The sequence below is a fragment of the Trichosurus vulpecula genome, chromosome 3 (assembly GCF_011100635.1).
Source record: "Trichosurus vulpecula isolate mTriVul1 chromosome 3, mTriVul1.pri, whole genome shotgun sequence".
NCBI lineage: Eukaryota > Metazoa > Chordata > Mammalia > Diprotodontia > Phalangeridae > Trichosurus > Trichosurus vulpecula.
This window is the reverse complement of record NC_050575.1, coordinates 397410814-397430932: the sequence shown is the minus strand read 5'-3', so window position 1 is coordinate 397430932 and position 20119 is coordinate 397410814. Positions and strand designations below refer to the sequence as shown.

The following is a 20119-nucleotide window of genomic DNA, read 5'->3' as shown; positions in this document are numbered from 1 at the left end:
TTTTCGATTTCCTGGTGAAGTCTTTCCTTTATGTGCCCCCCTTTTCTTTTAATTTGTCCACTTGGAAGGAGTTTCTTGACAATGTTGCTACCCCCTAACCTTCCTTCCCTGCTCTGTCTCAGGTTCTCCCTTTGGCTGGGGGCTCTGATTTCAGAGATCCATCACAGTCAGTGACTTCGCCCTGCTTATATTCAGTACTTCACTTCCTTACTGTTCTTGCGTCTGTGGTACCCAACGCCAAGGGGAAGCGTTTTTCGGGTGGGCAGTTCAAGGGACTCTAGGTCAGGGTCAAGGTGGGGAACTGGGGTGAAGGCTGCCACTGGGAAGCATGGTTAGGGAAGGGAAATGCTCTTCTGTCTCCTGAGCCATACCGAGCTCACTTTTCATTTTTCCTGTTTCCACTACGGGAAGTGCCTACCCTTTTCTTTTTCCTTCTTCTCCTCCAGGGAAGCCAGCTGGATTGGGACAGAGAAGACTACATGAGTCAGCCTGCCAGGGGAATTCTGTCCCCAACTCACCCGTAGCTCTGACAGATAACAATTAAGCTTTTGTTATTTGATTTGAGGTTTTTTTAAGTTTTATTTTTCAAAATAAACAATATTTACATCTTTATTTCACAACTACAGCTCTATAGACTTCTTCCAAAACCTTTAAATATCTCCACGGTAAATATCAGAAATCACAAGATCAGCCCAAACCATGTCTTTTGATAATCATTGAATTTTTTTTAAACTTTCAAGAAATAACCATTTGAGGATGGGAATAGGAAAAAACCCAACGATAAGAACAAACTTACATGGGGGTCCACATCTGGAGTTAGGAAAGGCAGCATGTGAAACCCGAACTTGGCCCAGGGCCAAGCTAGGAGAATTTCAAATGGCTTATAAATAAGACCCGCTTTAAAGCAGTGAGAGAGGTTTGGTTAAGAGGAAGAGGAGGGTGCTTCATGTCATGGGCCTGAAGCAGGGGACAGAGGGAGGCCAGCCAGGTTGGGTCGGGGCAAAGTGGGAAGATGAAGACCCCAAGACACCAGTTCACATGGCAGCCCATCTCAGCACATTTGGGGGATGGTAGTTGTTGGGAGGGTCTGAGAAGAAGGTGACTAAGGCACCAGGAATATGGACTGATGGGACTGTGGCCCAATGCTAGATTTGTCTGAGAAAAGGAAGGGTGAGGAAGGAAGGCACCTCAGTCACTTCACTTTCCCAATAGCACTGCGGTAGTGTCTGCCTCCTAGCTGGCCAGGGGTCCTCAGTGGGGCATAAGGGATGATTTCTCATGACAGAGCATTAGTGATGGAGAGAAAGGGGTGATGTCTTTGGCCAGCCTTCCAGCTGATGACTAGCACCTTATGGACTCTCACTGGGCCACTCCCTGCTTCTGAAGAGGCAGGTTTGGGGACTGGAGGCCCAGCTCATGGGGATGAATGAGTGGTCTCCAGGCCTTTCCTGAATGCCTGCCAGGTCTTAAGGCCATCAGTCTAGGAGGCACTTATTTGGCTTTATTATTGGCACTTGTGGTTGGTGTCTGCTGGAGGCAGCCTCAGACCTAGGCACTGAGGGAGTTATCCACAGAAGATCATGGGCAATGAGTGAGAACCCTTCATATATTTCAGGCCTTGCTGCGCCATCTCCCGGATGGACCAGCTTGCCCCTCCACCCAAAGAGTAAAGAAAGACTTGCTCCATGAGGGAGGAAGGGAGATGGGAGGAGCCACCAGCTGATCTGGCTCCTGCAGCGTGGAGGCCTCTGCCACAGACGTCATCAGGGGTCTCTTACAAGAGAGCCTTTGAAAGGATCATAGGGTAGCCCCTGGCTCCTTTCCCATGGGGTCTGGTCTGTTTCCTTCACTCCTCTCTAGGGTTGTGGCTCTTTGGACTCAGGGCTCTTGACTCTTGGTGAAGGACTGAGGCCACAGTGAGCCTGCGGGGGGTCTCAGGTGGGCAGGCTGCCAGGAGGGCGTTCCATGGGTGAGCTGGAGTTTCTCAGTTACTGGGAGTTTAGAACAACTTCTTCTTTTCTGGGATGTGTTAGGAAGGCATTGGTCCCTCTTATCCTTAGGGAATCACCACCACCTCTCATTGGGCCAGTGAGGCTGACCCACCCAGTGGCCCAGGCATCCTGCAGGGGTCACCGGCTAAAGGGTGAGGGGAGGAAGTGTTAGCCTAGAGGGAGGGAAGGGTGGCACCAGGGAGAAAAAAGTAAAGGGGCTGGGAAGGTGCTACAGCTCCTTCTCTGAGGTCTCTGGAATGAGGGTGTTGAAGAATATATCCCAGACCTTGGAGGAGATGCCGAACCCTGGAGTGGGAGAGAAAGGGCAAAGTCAGAAGAATGGAGAGGAACCATGGTAGATAGACAGCGCTAGACTTGGAGTCAGGTACTGAGTTCAAATTCTGTCTCAGACTCTTCCCGTGTGACCCTGGGCCAATCCTTCAGTTTACTCAAATGCAAAAAGTTACATCTTTATTTTCACAAACCTCTAATTACAATTCATCATTTCCTACAATCATGAATGTGGGCAACAAACCAGAGCAGTGTTAAAAGTATGTTACTCTGTCATTCAGAGATATGTGCTATGAATAGCACATTCAAGTTATTGCAGAAATCTTGAAACATATAATTCATGCTCATCGCTACTTCAAAATTATTGTAGTTACTTATATCCACTGCTAGATATATTCACAAATCACAAATTAAAAAAAATTTTGATAACTGTATTGCAATAAAATTGGTTTCCTTTGTCACCTTATGTATTTTATTTTATGCATTTTAAAAACATGATTTTGAAAAAAAGAAAACTGTCAGTTGGCTGAAAATAAGTAAGATGATCAAAAAAAACACCATGATTTTGGAGGCTGGCAGGTGGCACAGTGGACAGACCTGAGTTCAAATCTGGCCTCAGACACTTACTAGCTGTGTGACCCTGGGCAAGTCGCTTAACCTCAATTGCCTCCAAAAAAATAAAAATAAAAACATGATTTTGAGAAGAGGTCCATGGCCTTCACCAGACTGTTGAACAGGGGAAGAAGCCTTGGACGAGATGGTATCTATGGTCCCCTTTATCTCTAAAACCTGTGAAGGATTCTGGAGAAGACAGTGAGGCTGATAATTCTGCACAGCTCTGTCTCACCCACATCCAATTCATTCGAAAGTCCAGACATCCCCCTCCTGATGTCACTGACCCTTTTGGAGAATGAAGACCACCACCACCACCACCAAGTTCTGTGAAAGTGGGGCCTGGGTTCAGAGAAGGTGGTCCTGGGTTCAGAGAAGGTGGTCCTGAGGAGTGCGGCCCTGAGTAGCCTCAGATCACTTCCTTTTTTCCTTCTCATTTTCTAGGAGACATCCATGCCAAGCCAATAGCTGTGGTCTAGGATTACTCCCTTCATTGGCTCTGCCACTCATGGGGAGTTTCATGAGCCAAGAATGGCACTTCTCAGGAGTGGGGGGAGTGTGGAGGAGAGAGAGGGAAGGGGACCCCATACCTGACTTTTGGTGTTCAAAGTGGTGTTTAACATGGTAGGCCTTCATCTTGTACAAGTAGGTGCCCTTGGATGGTGACCCATAGTGCAGGTAATAGTGCATCATGTCGTAGATGATGTAGCCAAGGAGGCCACCTGTGAAGATGATGCCCGCGACAGCTTCAGGTAGGAGGAGGCGGAGCGACATGTAGGCACAGGCAATTATCAGGGAAGCAGGCACAGGGGGGAAGACCAAGCGGGAGCCATCGAATGGGGACTAGAGATAAAGAGACCCCTGTCAGACAGCATAGCTGTCCCCAGGCCATGTCTGGAGGGGTAGCTGGCTCTGAGCCCCACCCTCCTGGGAGGCTTTGGGCTGAGGACATCTGGCTTGTGAGCTGGTAGCTCTACTGGCAGCAGAATGGAGAACAAGGCCTGGGCAGCAGCAGAGAACTCCTCAATGCCAACAAAGGCATATGACCATGGTAGAGACTTAGGTCAAAAAACCACAGAATCTCAGGATGGGAAGGGAGCCGGGAGGCCATCTAGACCAACCCCTCCCTGGGCAGGAATCCTCCATACAATTATCCTTGACAGCGCCATTTAGCTTCTGCTTGGAGACCTCCAGTGACAAGGAACTCACTAGCTCTCCCAGGCATCCCATTTAACTCTTGGACAGTTCCAATGATCAGGAAGTTTATCTTTCTACTATCTAGTTGTAACTAGATGATAGAAGGGCCTGAGACCACTCAAGGGGTCATCTGACCTCTCAGTCCATTTCCCAAATCAAGATGGGCCTCAGCAGCCTGCATGGGGATGGCCATGATTGTGGGGAGAGGACTTTTGGAGTTCATTTAAGAGACTTCTTCACATCCCCATCATGGACAGTCTGTAACTAGTGGTGGCCACTTAGGTACTTGGGAAGGACTGAAAGGCCTCCCTGCCTGAAGACATTGCTCCCATGTACCTGAAATGTCCTTGAGCAGTCACCCTGAGGGGGCCTTTTGGAGACAGCACATCTTGACAGTATCAGTACAGATCAGGAGGATTTCTGCCTGCCCACCCACCACTTCTAGAATTCCCATGGGCTTTCTTGCTCACCCCATCCCCTAGCCCCAACCTTCACAAGGAAGCCTTTGGTGCTCGGGATGGAGGTCGGTAGCTGGGGCTAGTGATTCCATGCCTGATCCCTTCCAGTGGAGCCTTTACCCTAGTGGAGGGGAAGGGACCTCCTGCCCAGGCCTCTCCCCAGGACCCCTCACCTTGTGGTGCTGGCCATGGATGAGGAAGTGGAACATGATGAGGTAATGGTTGCTAGCAGGTGGTCTCATGTGGAACACAAAGCGGTGGAGGACGTACTCTAGAGCAGTCCATAACAACATCCCCATAACAAGGAAAAATGGGAATACGTATTTGGACACAGGGATGGCGTACTCTGTATGGAGAGAGAAGGTGGTGAGGGGGGGTCAGGGGAATGGATGCATTGAGCACATGCGCTTTGCCAAATATCACAGCCCTCTGTGGCGCCACGTAGAGTCAAGGGACCTTGGTGGTCACCTAGTCCAACTGGTATCTGAAGAGGACTGAATTCCCTAACATCCTGGGGCATGGCCACCTGGCCTTCGTTGCAAGAATGATGGGCAATCCACCACCTCCTGAGGCAAGCTAGTCCATTTTTTACTGACTAACTATTGGGAAAATTTCCCTTAAAAGTGGAAATCAGTCTCTTCGCCACTTCCATGCCCTGCTCCCAGTTCTCTTCTTTGGAGCCAAGTAAAGCAAGTCTTGGTCTCACACCCTCTAATCACCGCTGGGGTTTTGGGAGTGCACACAGGGCAGGCAAAGCATTAGGGTTGGGGGATGGGGAAGACAAGAAGGGTTCAAGGCCCAGGGCCTTGTAGAATGGTGGGAAGAGCCCTCACCCTAACTGGAGTCAGGAAACCTGCCATTCAAGGACCAGTGTTGCTGCTAACCAGCTGAGGACCACTGCACAAATCGTTAATCTCAACTTCCTCACCAGTGAAAGTATTTTGTAAACAGGCAAACAGAAGCTAAACTGGGCCTTGACACCTGGCTCCCTGGGGGTGGGACTGGACTTCTTGACCAGGCAGGCTGAAAGGATGGCCAGTATTTTGGAAGGAGAAGAGTGGAGCTGGAGGATGACTTGTGGGAAATGAGTTAATTCAATTTAATCTGACAAAGGGTTTATTCAGGGCCTACCACTCGGGTGTGATGGATAATGCTGGACAACGCAGCTATCACGGTGACATTCCTGAAGCCCAGCTCTGACCGAATCATACTCTTGCTCACTCTTTCACCTCCAGGATCAGACAGAAATTCCACTGAGATTTAACGCCCTTCCCAACCTGGCGCCAACATACCTTTCTATGTTTATTAGAAAGCTTATTCTAGACTCCCCTTCCCACACTCTCTGGTCCAGCCAAACTAGGTTTCTTGTTGTTCCTTATAAATTCCCTTGGGTTTAGTATATGTACTCGCTCAAGAACATGTGGTCCCCCGGTAGAGTGTAAGAGACTGTTTCATTTTTGACTTTGAAATCCCAGGCACATTGGGGATACTTATGGGATGCTTACTGATTCACCCTCCACATATTGATTATGTACAAGGTGCTCTGGGGATATCAAAACTAAAGCAAAAGTCCCTGCCTACCAGAAGCTCCCGTTCTTCTGGAACACAGCAGGGACACAGACAAACCCAAGAGCTGATTTGGGTAAGGAGAGGGGACCAGAGAAAGCTTCCCAGAGGGAGCTGCGCCCAAGCTGGGGCTCACTCGATTCTCAGACAAATATTCCGAAAGGCAGAGCATTGCAGACACGGAGAAGGACGGCCTAAGCAGATGTACAGATTCAAGGAATGAAGAAGCTGGACGTGGCCAGTGTGGAAACTGTTGTGTTTGATTACACATATTTGGTACAAGGGAAAATAAATGCTTGTCAACTGAAGAAAACTGAATTGAGAAAGCAACAACAAAACAAAGCTGGGCACATTTATGTGGGAGTTTACACACTGGCAAGCCCTCCATGAATGAAATGGTTTGAATCCCGGGGTAGTATCACTTTGTTTTGATGGCTAACCTTTTATCATGTCTCTTAATGCAAAGTCCCAGCCTTCTGGCTAAGCCTTTCATAAGCCATAAAGTCATCTGGGGCCTGAGGCCAAAAAAGTGTCTCTACTGTGGTCCCTGCCACTTGGAGAGGCCTATTCCTATAGGTCAAGAATCTGCCCACCCCCTCACCCCAGTATCACCCCCTGCCCGCCCCCTGCTCTGGAGCTGGTACAGAGTGGCATCTTCCGAGCTGAGGGAAGGGAGGCCGGCCAAAGCTTCAGTTTCTCTTCCCTGCCTGCCCCCTGCCCCTCCTCCACCAGCCAGCCTCCAAGCAGCCCAGCCACTGTCTGTCATTGTTAGGGAGCCCAAGGCAGACAGTGGGCAATTCAGCCAGCAAAATTTCTGAGCAACAAGCCCTGCCCTGTCCAGGAGCTATTTAGCGTGGGTCGAGAGCAGTGGCCTTGGCTGCTGGGCTACGGGGGCTCACAGGCTGCAGTTAACCCTTGCTGACTCAGCTTCCTCATGTTCTCTTGGTATTGCGTAGCTACGAAGGGAACGCGTGTAGTGTGCCTCAGTTATTCCTGACTGACAATCTCTTCTTGGTCCCGTTTCCCCAGTCATACTTTCTCTGATGACATCCTCTATATTGCTTCTTCTGGGGTATGTGCCATGTGTCACAGCTTGCTCACATCTACCACAGACCACTCGATTTCTCTTTAGGCATTCTTCAGTTCTGTATATAGCAAATACTTAATAAATGCTTTCTCTTGGCAAACTGCACCAGGCAGAGGCTGTGGGCACAGAGCTGCTTGGCAGAGAATCCTCATTTTTCTACAATGGGAAGGAGGAAGGGGAGCAGGAAAGAAGAGCCCAGAACTAAAAGATGGCTGCTGGCTAGAGATTCCAACTTATGGAGTCAGGCTTCCTTCTTCCACCTCCCCACCCTCCCAGGCTCCTCATGCCAACTGCTACTTCCCGGTCTGAGCTGCCTGTGCAAAGGAAGCTCCCAAACTGGGGGCAGGGTGGGGGAAAGTACCAGAAGACCCAGATGAGAAAAGGCAATTGGATTTCTGGTCTTTCCTTTTGGAGACAGGATGGAAGGTCAGGTATTACCTTCTTAACAAAGCCTTCCCTTGACCCCTCCAGCTGCCCAAACTATCTTGGGTTTGATATATGTACAATCTCCCATTGGAATGTAAGCTTTTTGAGGCCAGGAGCTCTTTGGCATTGTGCATGGCACACAGGAGGCATTTAATAGATGTTTGCTGAATGACTGATTGTTGTCTAGTGAGCTGTGTTGTATGTCATCACATTCCTATTCCCAGAGCTTGACCATGTACCCGGCCTTGAAGAGTAAGTGTCTTCCTCTGGGCCAAGAGAGGCCCATATATTCCCCCTATTTTTTTTCCTATGGGTTCCCTTGCTTGACTGATAATAGCTTTTCTGGGGCAGAGATCACAGTCAAATCCTTCTGTCTTGGACATTTCTGTTGACAACCATCGAACACTCAGGGATGTCTCCTCCAGAATGGGCAAAAGTAACTAGCTAGGGAAAATCAGATGGCCCCCCTCCCAACACAGAGACAGGCAAATGAACTTCCCTGAGGATCTGGTACCTGTGGTGAATGATGAGAAGAGCCGAACATTGTCCTGAGTGAGGGCTCTAAAGTAGAACCAGCTGAGGTACATCACCAGTGGGGACCAGACAGCGAGAACGATGTACCTGTCAGAGGCCCACAAGGGCAAGAAAAAAGAGAAGGTCCCACAAGGGGACTTGTGAGGAGAGTCTGGCTTCCCTAGAGATACACCAGGGGGAGAACTGAGGGGATAAGGTGACTCGTGAGAAGGCCCGGAGCCAGAGGGGAGCAGGCCTGTCCAAAGGCTCTGTGGCCATGTGATGACAGAATAGGGATTAGAGCCTTGTGACGTCGAGCTGGGAGCCCTAAACTAAGAGCATTGAGGCCACCTTTCTGTGGCAATGGGGTCAGTGGAAGATAAGACTGCTCCAATGGGAACAAGAGACTGAAGGCAGGAAGGAGGGTAGCTAGAACATACCAGCCCCTACTTCTGGATACAATTCTGGCACCATGCTGGCCAGTTACCCTCACACTGGGGGAAAGCACTCCTGGCCCAAGGGCTGTACTATCTTACCCCCTGATTTATAAGGTGTGGGCCCAGGAGGCCTCAGGAGGGGAATCCTGAGAACTCTATACTCTAGAGCTCCATGAGGGAAGAGAGGTTTTCCCTAAGTTTTGTCTGTCTACCCTACCCTCCCATTCCTCCCAACACTTTTATATACTCCCAACATGTTTTATATACAGCAAGTGCTTAATGTTTGTAGCTGGAAACCTAGAGCTATCTCAGAGAAGTACGGAATGACAATGTCCACTTGCATGTGGGGATTCAGCCAGTCAGGCTGTGGCCTTGAGGACACACAGGCAGAAGTGGGGGTGGATGGTGGGGGTACTGAGGAAGGTCTGCCCTCAGTAACACCCTCTAAAAGACTCAGGCTCTGCACAGAAATCTAAGCTTGGTTACTCTGCCGTAGGGAGAGTGTAGTACGGTCTCAGCTATGAAGAGGGGCCGGACAGGACGGCAGAAGATTTGCTAGGCCTATACTATAATCTGACTTTCTGATCGTTGATTTTAAAATCATGTTCTAGCATCGGAATTCATAGGGCCATAGATTAAGAGATGGAAGGCATCTTAGGGGGTTCTAGTCCTTCCTTCTCAGTCTACGGATGAGGAGGCTGAGGCTCAGAGTGGTTAAGGAGTCACACAGATAGCATGGGACAGAGCTGAGCTTCGAATTCAGACTCTCAGACTCCAAATCCACTCCCTTTTCCATTGGACCATCAGCATTCTAAATCATGATTAAGATGAAAATGCTCATGTCTGTGGAAGACAGACAGACATCCCCACACATAGATCCCTTGTTTTTCCCAGGCTGGCCTCAGGGCAGCAGCCCTCAGGGAAAGGCTACCAGCTTTCAGGAGAACCGAGGACTGATGTCCTCTCCCGCCCGTCCTGTCAGCCGCAGCTTAATGGTACCTAGGGGAGACATCACTCTCCGGAGACACAGGGCAGTACTCACCAAGAAGTCTTGGAGCAGGCCTCTAGGAAATCTGAGTGGAAGAGGCGGAGGGGTCTATCCACAGGTTGGTGCACCCACTCATCATACTTCTCTCCCAAGTGGCCCACCTGCCACAGCAAAGGTTTTTGCCAGTCAACCAGGTCCTTCAACAGAGAAGATACTCACACAATGAGTGAGTCAGAAGAACAAGGCAGGGGTCATCAGCACTCTGGGCCAGGAATTACATTGGTTTCTCTTGTCCTAGGCCAGACTCTCTTATGGCTGCTGAACTGGCAAGGTCAATTATTCACCCATCTATCCAACCATGCATGCAGTCAGTAAGTATTTACTGGACGTTTATATTCGTTCATTCAACAAACAGTTATTAAGTGCCTACTACATTCAGGGCATTGTGCTATGTGCTACCGGATACGAGGACAGTCCCTGACCTCCATGACCTTACGATCTGCTTGAAACAGGATACAGCACTTACGTGGAGAATAATATAAGCTAAGGAATGAGGGAATAAAGAAGTAATCCAAAGTGATCTATACAGATTTGCAGAGGGAGGGAATACGGTCTGCTAGAGCAGTGGGGTCAAACATCCCCTGCCAGTATCATACTGACTTAGAAAACCACAAATTAACATTATCTATCTCACATTGTATTTTTATTTTGTTAAAAATTTCCCAACAAACTAAAAGAATTTTTCATTCGTTAAATATTTCCCAATTATATTTCAATATGATTTCCCCACGCTAGGAGTATGACACTTCTGTACTAGAGGATTTGGTGAAGGTTTCTGGGAATTGGGGGCAGCTGAAATTGAGCTTTGAAGAGAAGGATTCTAAAGGGTTGAGATAAGGAAGTCATATATTCCAGGTTATAGAAACAGGAGACTGAGTGTTGAATTCAGTGACCAGCTACTTGTTTAGTCTGGCTGGATTGAATGCTTGAATGGCCAATAACGTAGAAAAGTAGGTTTTCTTTCCTCTTGGCAAAGATACAGATGAGGAAACTGAGGCAAACAGGGTTAAGTGACTTGCCCAGGGCCACACAGCTAGGAAGTATCTGAGACTGGATTTGAAGTCAGATGTCTTAACTCCAGGTCTAGCAATCTGTGCCACCTAGCTGCCCTGCTAGGCAGAGGATGACATGCCAAGCTAAGGAATTGGTACTTTAGATCAGCACCATGCTGGGCACTATAGGACCCACAGAAGATAAGCCAGTGATCATCTTGCACTCCCAGAGATTGTAATTCAGATAGAAAGATGAAACAGTAAGATGGCTAATCACATACTATATTCTAATAGTGTCCCTTAAGTAGCAAAATGAATGACGCAGATAAGGAATCTCACCTCCTTCCTTTTGTAGGAGAGTCGGGGGAACCTATGGGTGTGGAATGTTGTATATGCTCTTAAATATAGTTGCTGTTTGGGTTGATTTTGCTTATTTTTTTTAACAAAGGAAGGCTAACTGGGTGGTGTTGGGGTTCTTATCCAAAAATGACTATGATGTAAAAATAAAAAGCATCAATAAAACATAATATTTAAAAATTAAATGAATAAACCATTAAAGATGAGTAATACAGGCCCTGAGTATTAGAAATGTACAAAGAAGGGGAAGGTCACTCAGGTGCTTGGTCTAAGATGGGTGAAGAGGCCAGGGAGACATTCCAGGTGAGAGCAGAAAAGTATAAGAAAGACCTAGAGTTGGGAATGAAGGGAAATATCAAATAGACCAAACTGGCTAGAGAAGAAGGCTGCTACTATTGGGAGACAGTGGGAGATGAGTTTGGATAATAAGGCTGAGTTTAGATTATAGTAGGCCTTGAATGTCAGATTCCAAAGTGAGGAATTTGGACTTACAGGCAAAAGGGCTCAATTCTTGCTTACATAAGAAGTAAGTGTAGAGTATTGGAAAGAGCACTGGTCTTCAGTTCAAGTAGACCTTGGTTCAAGCCTGCCTTGGACACTTACCAGTCACATGACCTTGGATAAGCCTGAGCTGCGGATTCACTTAGATTCCTGCTATAAAGTGGGAATGAGAAAACTTTGGATACTGTATTAGCAGGACTTTTGTGAAGAAAGCACTTCAAAAACCTTAGACACCTTTAGAAATGCAAACTGTTATTACTGAAGGCTTTTGACTCAAAGAGAAGGTATTTTAGGAAGATTTAACTGACTGCCATGTATAGAAGGACCGGTGACCAATTAGGAGGCTTTTCCAGCGAGATGATGAAAGCCTGAACCAGAGGGGCAGCTGTGGCGACGGAAAGGAGGGAAATGGTAGAGGAAACATTCCACAGGATCCAATGAGATAATGAGATAGCACAGTGCCTGGCACACAGTAAATGTTAGCTGCTATCATTATTATTATTATAGGAAGAATTTGATAGGACTTGGTGACTGGTTATAAGGGATGGACAGGGAGGAGTCGTGGGGGACGAAAGTGTTGAGCTTGGGAATTCCTGGCAATTTCATCTGTGCCCCTAGCTGTCATCTAGATTGAAGTTTGGCCTCCAAGCCTGCAGCTTGCTCTTGATCTGGCAGGTCATTGGCACCATAGTGAGGCCTCTGTCACTGTTACTCTTCTTCCAGTCCTAGGGCAAAGAAATGTGGTACTCAATAGGGAGCACGGAGACATTGCAGTGCCAGCCAGATATCCACCTGCCCCAGAGACTACCACAGATTGGCATACCAACGTACCTGACATCCCCATGGGCTGGGATAACCACATGGTGAATTGCTACTTTTCTGGAGATGGAGCAAGGGTAAGTATAAGACATGCAAGGTTTACACAAAAGGATTCCAGGTATGGAACAGGCATCTCCCATTTTAGGTAGCCTTTTGGGAGGAGCCTTGGAGGATACTACCAGATGGGACAAATTATTTCCTACAGAACAGAGCAGGGCAAGGTGGCATAGTAGATAGATCACCAGGCCTGGAGTTAGGAGATCTGAGTTCAAATCCAGTCTTAGACACTTCCTAGCTGTGTGACCCTGGGCAAATCACTTAACCCTGTTGGCTTCAGTTTTCTCATCTGTATCTTTGCCAAGAAAACCCCAAATGGGGTCATGAAGAGTCAGACATGACTGAAAAATAACAGAACATCACACATAGGTCAACCATATCTACTGTTCACATTTGAGCATTCTGTTTCTAATGGGGGCTCCCTGGACAGTGCTAGGAGGAAGGACTAGGTGTCCTTCCAGAATCACACAATGTCAAAGGGACCCTGGAGAGCATTTTGTCCAACTGTCTTATGTTACAGATTAGGAAATCTGGGTCCAGAGGGAAAAGGGACTTGATCTAAGGTTATGTGGTTTGTCATCGAGAAGCAGCAGAGGTGAGATTCAAATTTAAGTCACCTCACTTTTAATCTATGAAGAAAGCAGTGGTTGAATGTGGTATTTACACCAATTCTCATCTGCTTCTCTTCCCCCTGACCCCAATTTGTCAATGATGCCTCCTTAGCCCTACCACTTCCACCCCCTCCCAAGTCTGGCGGCCCTTCCCCTGAGTCTCACGGGCATAGCAGGGCACAGTTCTGAGACATAGCTTCCCAACTCCCTCCTCAACAATCCAGAGTTCTTGACTTTCCCTCCCAGAGGTGCTTCTGGCTCTCCAGACTCCTCCAGGTCCCTCGTCACCCTGGAACATCTCTGTCATACTGGCCCCCTTCCTCCCACTGGGTAAGTTCTTCTGGGGCCTCCATTTCTGACAAAGGTCCAAGCCAGCCATGCTTCATTCCTCTTTCTGTTGTATGGCTGCTTTTAGGGACTTTACCACCATGCCCACCCCACACAGATACCTCCTCTTTCCCCAGCTTTTCAGTTCTCTTTTATAGGTTGTCTTTCCCCTTCAGAATATAAGCTCCCTGAGGGCAGGGGCTGTCTTTCTTTTTATTTTTGGCTTTTATTTGTATTCCAAGCACAGTACCTGGCACTTTCTAACAACTTAATGAATACCTGTTGCCTGCCTGCCTTCCAAGGTTAGGGAAATCTTCCCAACATTATAGTTTTCCATACTATTATGTCAGCCATATTGGACATGCTTCCTCTTCATGGGCTGCAAGTTCTGACCTGACCTTGTTCTGTGCTTGAATTCAGGACTCCTCATATCTAAAATCACCCCCTCATCATCTTCCATCTCTAGAAATTCTTCTCTTCCTTCAATGCAATTTAGATGACACTGCTTTAGTGGCAGCATGATGCCATGGTAAAATCCCAGGCAGAGGCCTACTGGACCATAGACTATAAAAGTGGAAGTAGCCACTTTTAGACTGGACAGGTAGCAGAGAGCCCCAACAGTCATATGGGAAGGAGACACTGACTAGTACAAAGAAAATCCAGGAGAGAAGCTAGATAGGTGACAATATCCCTGCCAGGGTTGAAGTAAGGTAGATTTCTCCACATTCCTAGGATCAGAGATCTAGGATGATACATTTTCTTCCTTTTATGCTCCCTCCCTTTCTCCCTGTCACTACTGTAATGATCAGGAAGAAGAACTGAGGAAAAGGCTAGCCTCAAGCAGTACAGAGGAGCTTATTTCCACAGGAGCTGGGGCTAGAAAAAATCTGAGCATTCCTAAGAAAATTTGAGGCAGTTAAGGTCAACATAAGAAAATGAGGTGCCTCTATGCCAGCTCTACTTTGCAAAGCATCCCTTTAGGGTCTGAATCTTCTGATAGCTCAAGACATTTTTCTCCAGGAAAATGATGGTACCAGGGATTTGTGTTGGAGGAGGAAAGTAAAGTGGAATCTCCAAGAGTAGCAGTACTTCCTGACCTTTGGCCCAAGAAATCAAGGTCCTTTATTAAAGCCAAAAGTGGAGTAAGAATCTTCCCTTTAAACTGCAATAGCACTTTGAGGTGAACAGTACCTTAGGAGGCATCTAGTTCAGCTTCCTCATTTTACATGGGAGGAAACTGATGCCCAGAGAATGACTTGTTGGAGATCACTGAAATAGTAAGTGGCAGTCAAAGGAGCTGATATTTTTAGATGACTATTTCTATCTAGCTCGTACTTTCTATATTTCTATCTAGCTTGTACTTTACCAAAGAGATAACACGGTACAATAGGAAGAACTCTGGCTATGGAGTCAGAAGCCTCGGATACAAATCTTGCACATGCTTGGTGCGATCTTGGGCAGGTCATTTTCACACTTAATCATCAAATGAATTTGGACTAGATAATTACTAAAGTTCTCTGTAGTCCCAAATCCCACGATCTTGTCTCTCCAATTAGAATGTAAAGGCAAGGACTATGTATCATGCCTCACAGCATAAGCACCCAGCAGGCTTCAATGAATACCTGTTGATGGTCTGCTTGAGATGGAAACATTTGGGTTTTCTTGGTGACCTGCTTGTTCTTATTCCTCCTTCCAGTGGTAGTCCTTTGAGTGAGACTTCAGTCTGTGCTGCTATCCATAACCTGTACTCACACTGTGCTAGCTTATCCATGAATTATTATAGTGATTTTTTTTTCTCTGGGGCCCAAGGTAGTATTGATGATAACTTAAATAAAATAAGTGTGAATTGTGGTTTATTGTGTTTTTCCCTCTCACTAGGAGTTTGACCACACGTGGTAGCCATTGTCACATCCCTTGATTCACTTCTCAAAGAGGCCTATTCACTAAATGGGTGTTACCTCGCTCTAAGTGAGTCCCTGAAAAGGCCTTAGCCTGGAAGGGCCAGAGTCTCCCACTGCATCCTGGGCCATCTCCAGTCGTCCAGGTGTCTCTGGAGGAGAAAGTGAGGCTGGTGACCTTGCACAGCCCTCCCTCCCTCAAACTGAAATCAGCTGCAAGTCATGTCATCATTTATGCCATGATCCTCCTTGAGAACAAAGGACAAACACAACACCTCCCTAGGAATTCACAGAAGGCAAGAATCTATTGAAGAGGACAGGAATGTTTGTGCCGGTGGGGATTATTTTTTTTTTCCCTTTTGCTCTGGAGGAGAGAATTTAGTTTAGTGGTGTGGGGGCCCTGGAGGTGTTACAAGTAGGCCATGAAGGACAAACAACAAGAACCACTGATGGCCATGCAGGCTGTTTGCAAGGGCTCCATAAAAGGGATTAATTTTTCTTTCATTTTTGTTATGTTTAATAAATTAAGTGGTCACATGCTGTTGTTATGTGCCTCTGTCTTGTAAGTGGAGGACACTATTTTAGAGAGAAGAAAGATTCCCGATGTGTGCTGGAGATGGAACCATAGACTTCCTATTTACAACTGCCTTTAAAAAAGATGGTATTTTATATTATCCTTCCAGACAATGTAGGTTGTAAACTACTTAGCCACTTGGAGTTGTGGGGCTGTGGTAGAGAGGAAGGATCTCTCAACCATGTACCAGAGAAACTCCAACAAGACGACCTGGTTGATAGCTTGGGTTGAGTGCTACAAGGGTAACAACTCAGATGTTATATCCTCTTGCTGAATAATTTATATAGTAACACACTGCCTTTCTGTAACATTAAGGAAGGCAGCTTAGGCCCTAGTTTGGACTGGTTACACTGAGACCCAACATGAAATGCGCCAAGTGTTACAGTATACACAGAAAATGTCCTATATACTTCATACACAGTTCTCACACATGGGGTTACTCATCTGTGGTATTTTGATTTGTTTCTTGTTGATGCACAGGACTCACAACAGATGCTTACTCTGTATTTTTCCCCCTCTGTTTCCAAGTTTGTGACTGAATTTTATTTTGGGAGTTTTTTTCCTGAATTTATTTTCCTAATTCTAAATTTGAAAATTTTCTTATTTATCCACAGGGAATTATTTAGTTCCAGTTCAGGTTTTGAGTTTAATTTTTTCCTCTGTGGAATTTTCCCCTTTTATGATACTTATTATATTTCAGGAGGCAGCTGGGTGGCCCAGTGGATAGAGTGCTGGGCCTGGAGTCAGGAAGACTCACCTGTAGTACTACACTGCTAGTTTTGCGCTGCTGATAACATCATTGCTTATTTTCTTGTGGTACTGACTTCCTGAATATTGTTTGCTTTCATAAACAAACTGTTGGTGTACACCATGGAGTAACCATTGTTTTCACTTCATAATAAAATTTTAATTCAATTTTGAGCAAAACGGGGGCCAAAATTTTAGAAAAATGGTGTGAATTAATGGAGAGGAAAACACAAAGAGGCAATCCTTTAATCCCTGGAGTAGATTCTGGATATAAAAATGAAGACATTATCAAAACTTTGAGGAAGCTTACAAAGGATTTGGAGAGACATATGAATCATCAATAATAAATTCTGTTTCTTATGAATTATTATTGCTCATTCAAAAATCTCTGATACAGTAATGGTATCTGGAAATTGATCACTATACCTCTCTCTAAGGAGGAGGCACTGATGAAAAAAGTAGAAGATATGATGGGAGAGAATGTCTGCCTTTGGACAAACTGAAAAACACTATTAAGTGGGGGAAAATATGATCCTCCTACAGAGAGAGAACCCTACAAACTTCTGCATTGTAGGGAAATTAATCGTAGTCCAAGTTGGGACTCTTCTCAGGAAAGGAGCCCATATCCTCTGGGGAAAGATTCAGTATAGGTTTGGGCAGGTCATTCTACCAAGACTTCTAGAATTGGCGAGGTCCTGAGCCTGACCAGGCAGGTGACTTTGCTGTCCCTCAAATAAGACATTCCAGTTCTCAGCTCTGGGCATTTTCTCTGTCTGTCCCCTGTGCCAGGAATGCTCCCCTTCCTCATCTCTGTCTCCTACCTTCTCTGGCTTCCTTCAAATGCCAATTAAAATCTTACTTTCTACAGGAAGCCTTTCCCAAAGCCCTCTTACTTCTAGTGCCTTCCCTCTGTTAATTACTACTTTTTCTTGTATATAGCTTGTTTATACATATTTTGTTTTCCTGTTGTCTCTCCCTTAGACTGTGAGCTCGAAGAATTGTCTTTGGCCTCTTTTTGTGTCTCTGGTGCTTAGTATAGTACCTGGCACATAATAAGCACTTGATAAATGCTTAATGACTGACAGGTAATCTTCTAGAAAGCATTCAAGGGCAAGCTTTCATATTTGGCCAGAGCCTGAAGAATGCAAATTTTGATATCCCTTCATAGCAATGCCTGTGAAGAAAAGACACATTGGCGTATCTAGTCCCTGCATTTGGCATATGTAGGTTTCCAGATAAATACAATTCAACGACTAGGCAAGGGACCCTTTGACTTTGTGATATGGGTAATGCCTTTACTTCAGAGGATAGCAGAAAGAGGAAGAGTACAATCTCAAGAAGTAGACAAAGTCAGAATGGTGAAAGTGGATAAAGTTCTAAAATGACAACCACCACCACCACCACAGTAACAATGATAAATAGCATTTACACAGTACTTTAAGATTTATAAAACGCATCACAAATATTACCTCATTTGGACCTTACAATAGCTCTGGGAGGCAGATGCTGATATTATTCTCATTTTATAGGTGTGGAAACTGAGGCAGATAGCAGTTAAATGACTTGCTTGGGTCACACAGCTAGTAAATGTCCATAAGAACTAAAGAGGTGACAGCAGTCTTAGTGACCATGGAAGAAAAGAAGTGAAAATTAATGATTAGGTACTATTAAGAGTAAAAACAAATATGAAAGTTATGGGGTGGAAGCCAAAACAAGAGTTTATAACACCAACTGGTTCTAATACGTTGTCTCACGTATTTACCGCAGACTTGAATATGGAAATGTATAGAAAACTTGCTGAAACATGGAACTTTCCAACCATTTTGCTTGGAAAGACACAAGATAAGAGGGTCAGAGTTCACAGCTGTCTGAGGAGAGGACATCACCAGCAGAGTATGGCTGAAGAGGAAGAACTTCCTTCTGTTATACCTCTGGTCTAGGTATAGACTCATATGTTGGATGCATTCAAGAGGCAAACACTGAATTGGGCCGGCAGAAACTGCTATTTGCTATGTGGCCTCTGGCCTCTAGTAACAAGGCAAAGACCAGGGATGGAGTCCCTGGGCCTGAAAATAGTAAACCCAACTTCGTCATGAGTTGTTTATGATTCAAACCATCCAGATACACAGGACCTTACAGTGAAGTGATGGTGAAAATTGAAAAGGCGCAGTGTTTTGCTGGCAATGAATTCCAAGAGACCATTGTATTCTGGTCATATTAAGAGTTACCTTTGAGTAGCTCAACCCATGAAAGAGCTAAGACTTGGTGAATTGAATGATAAGATGATGCATACTTGGGACAAATCAGATTAAGTCTAAAGTTTACTGAGGCAGCTGGTGTGATGAGGAAGGTGGCCAATGTTGCTCTGTTATATCTGGACCCAGTGACCATTTCTGGGCCACTAGAATTGACATTATTAACGATACTAACCATTTACTGCAAGCAACAAACTGAGAATTGATCCCTGAACCCTTTGACCATCCATACAAGCTGTGCAGAAGCTTACAGGAGGATAGATGTAAGTGGTGGCAGAGAACGTCACAAGAGTCTTGGGTCACCCTATTTGGCTTGAGAAGTTTGACTTTGGTGACTCTCCAGCACTGGAAAGTTGGAAACATCAGCTGAGAGATAAGTTCAGGAAGACGGATGCTTTCTTGCTGCAAGGATGTAACACAGTAGGATGTGCCTGAGCTGCTACTCACAGGATCCACCCAACTGATTACCAGACTTTTTGAGAGCAATTCACTTTTTTGAGATTCATCTGTGATAGAATCTATCCGAAAGAACTATCGGTCTAGGTTATCATGCAAGAGTCCAGCAATCCATATATATTACCTATAGTAGTAATATGGAAGAAAAATGGAAAATACAAATGTCTATTCAGTATCAGATTTTAAACAAGGGAACTGAAGTGGACAGTATACAATGCCAAGAATTCAAGATGCCTTAGGTTTTCTGCTAGGTACAGCCAGAGAATCTCAGTGTTGAATTTATAGAGTAGAAACTATCAGATTCCTATGACAGAAGAAGACAGCTTTCATTGTCCAGCCAGATTTGACTAGTTTGAGCACATGTCCCAAGGAATCTTAAGGCAACTTGTCACTTTTCAACAGCTCGCGGAGTTGGAGATATGAGCCACGTGGAGGTGCTTGAAGATCCAGATGTCTTCATTATCTTTGGAGGTGTTGGATCATCTAGAAGAGGCTCGTCTGATTGGCAAGGACCAGTTTGGCAGGCTTTTGTCATGTGTGTGGGACAATGTCTCAGCAAGGTTTGAGCATTGACCCAGGAAAGAGACAAGCACTTCCGACTGGTCACCTCTAAAGCACCTTTCAGACCTAGAGGCATTTTTGGTTTTTTAGGTAGCCATTATCTTGAAAGTGTTGAGTACTAGGTTAATTAGGTGGCACAGTAGATAGAGCTCTGGTCCTGGAGTCAGGAAGACCTGAGTTCAAATTTGGCTGCTTATACTTACTAGCTGTGTGACCCTGGGCAAGTCATTTAACCTCTGTCTACTTAAGTTTTCTCATCTGTAAAATGGGAATAATAACCCTCTAAGGGTTGTTGTGAGCATAAAATGTGACAATGTTTATAAAGTACTTTGCAAACC

General features: G+C 45.7%; 1 protein-coding gene across 1 annotated transcript in view; it reads right to left on the bottom strand.

Annotated features, from left to right (window-relative positions):
* Positions 1-586: 586 nt before the first annotated feature.
* FA2H (fatty acid 2-hydroxylase) overlaps positions 587-20119 on the bottom strand; it is an 84917-nt gene continuing 65384 nt past the window's right edge. Inside the window, exons 3-7 of the mRNA XM_036751377.1 lie at positions 9621-9763; positions 8143-8249; positions 4723-4895; positions 3485-3737; positions 587-2297 (exon numbers count right to left, since the gene is read on the bottom strand). Coding sequence (XP_036607272.1) covers positions 2221-2297; positions 3485-3737; positions 4723-4895; positions 8143-8249; positions 9621-9763 — 753 coding nt within the window. The 3' untranslated portion in view covers positions 587-2220. The remainder of the gene's footprint in view (positions 2298-3484; positions 3738-4722; positions 4896-8142; positions 8250-9620; positions 9764-20119) is intronic.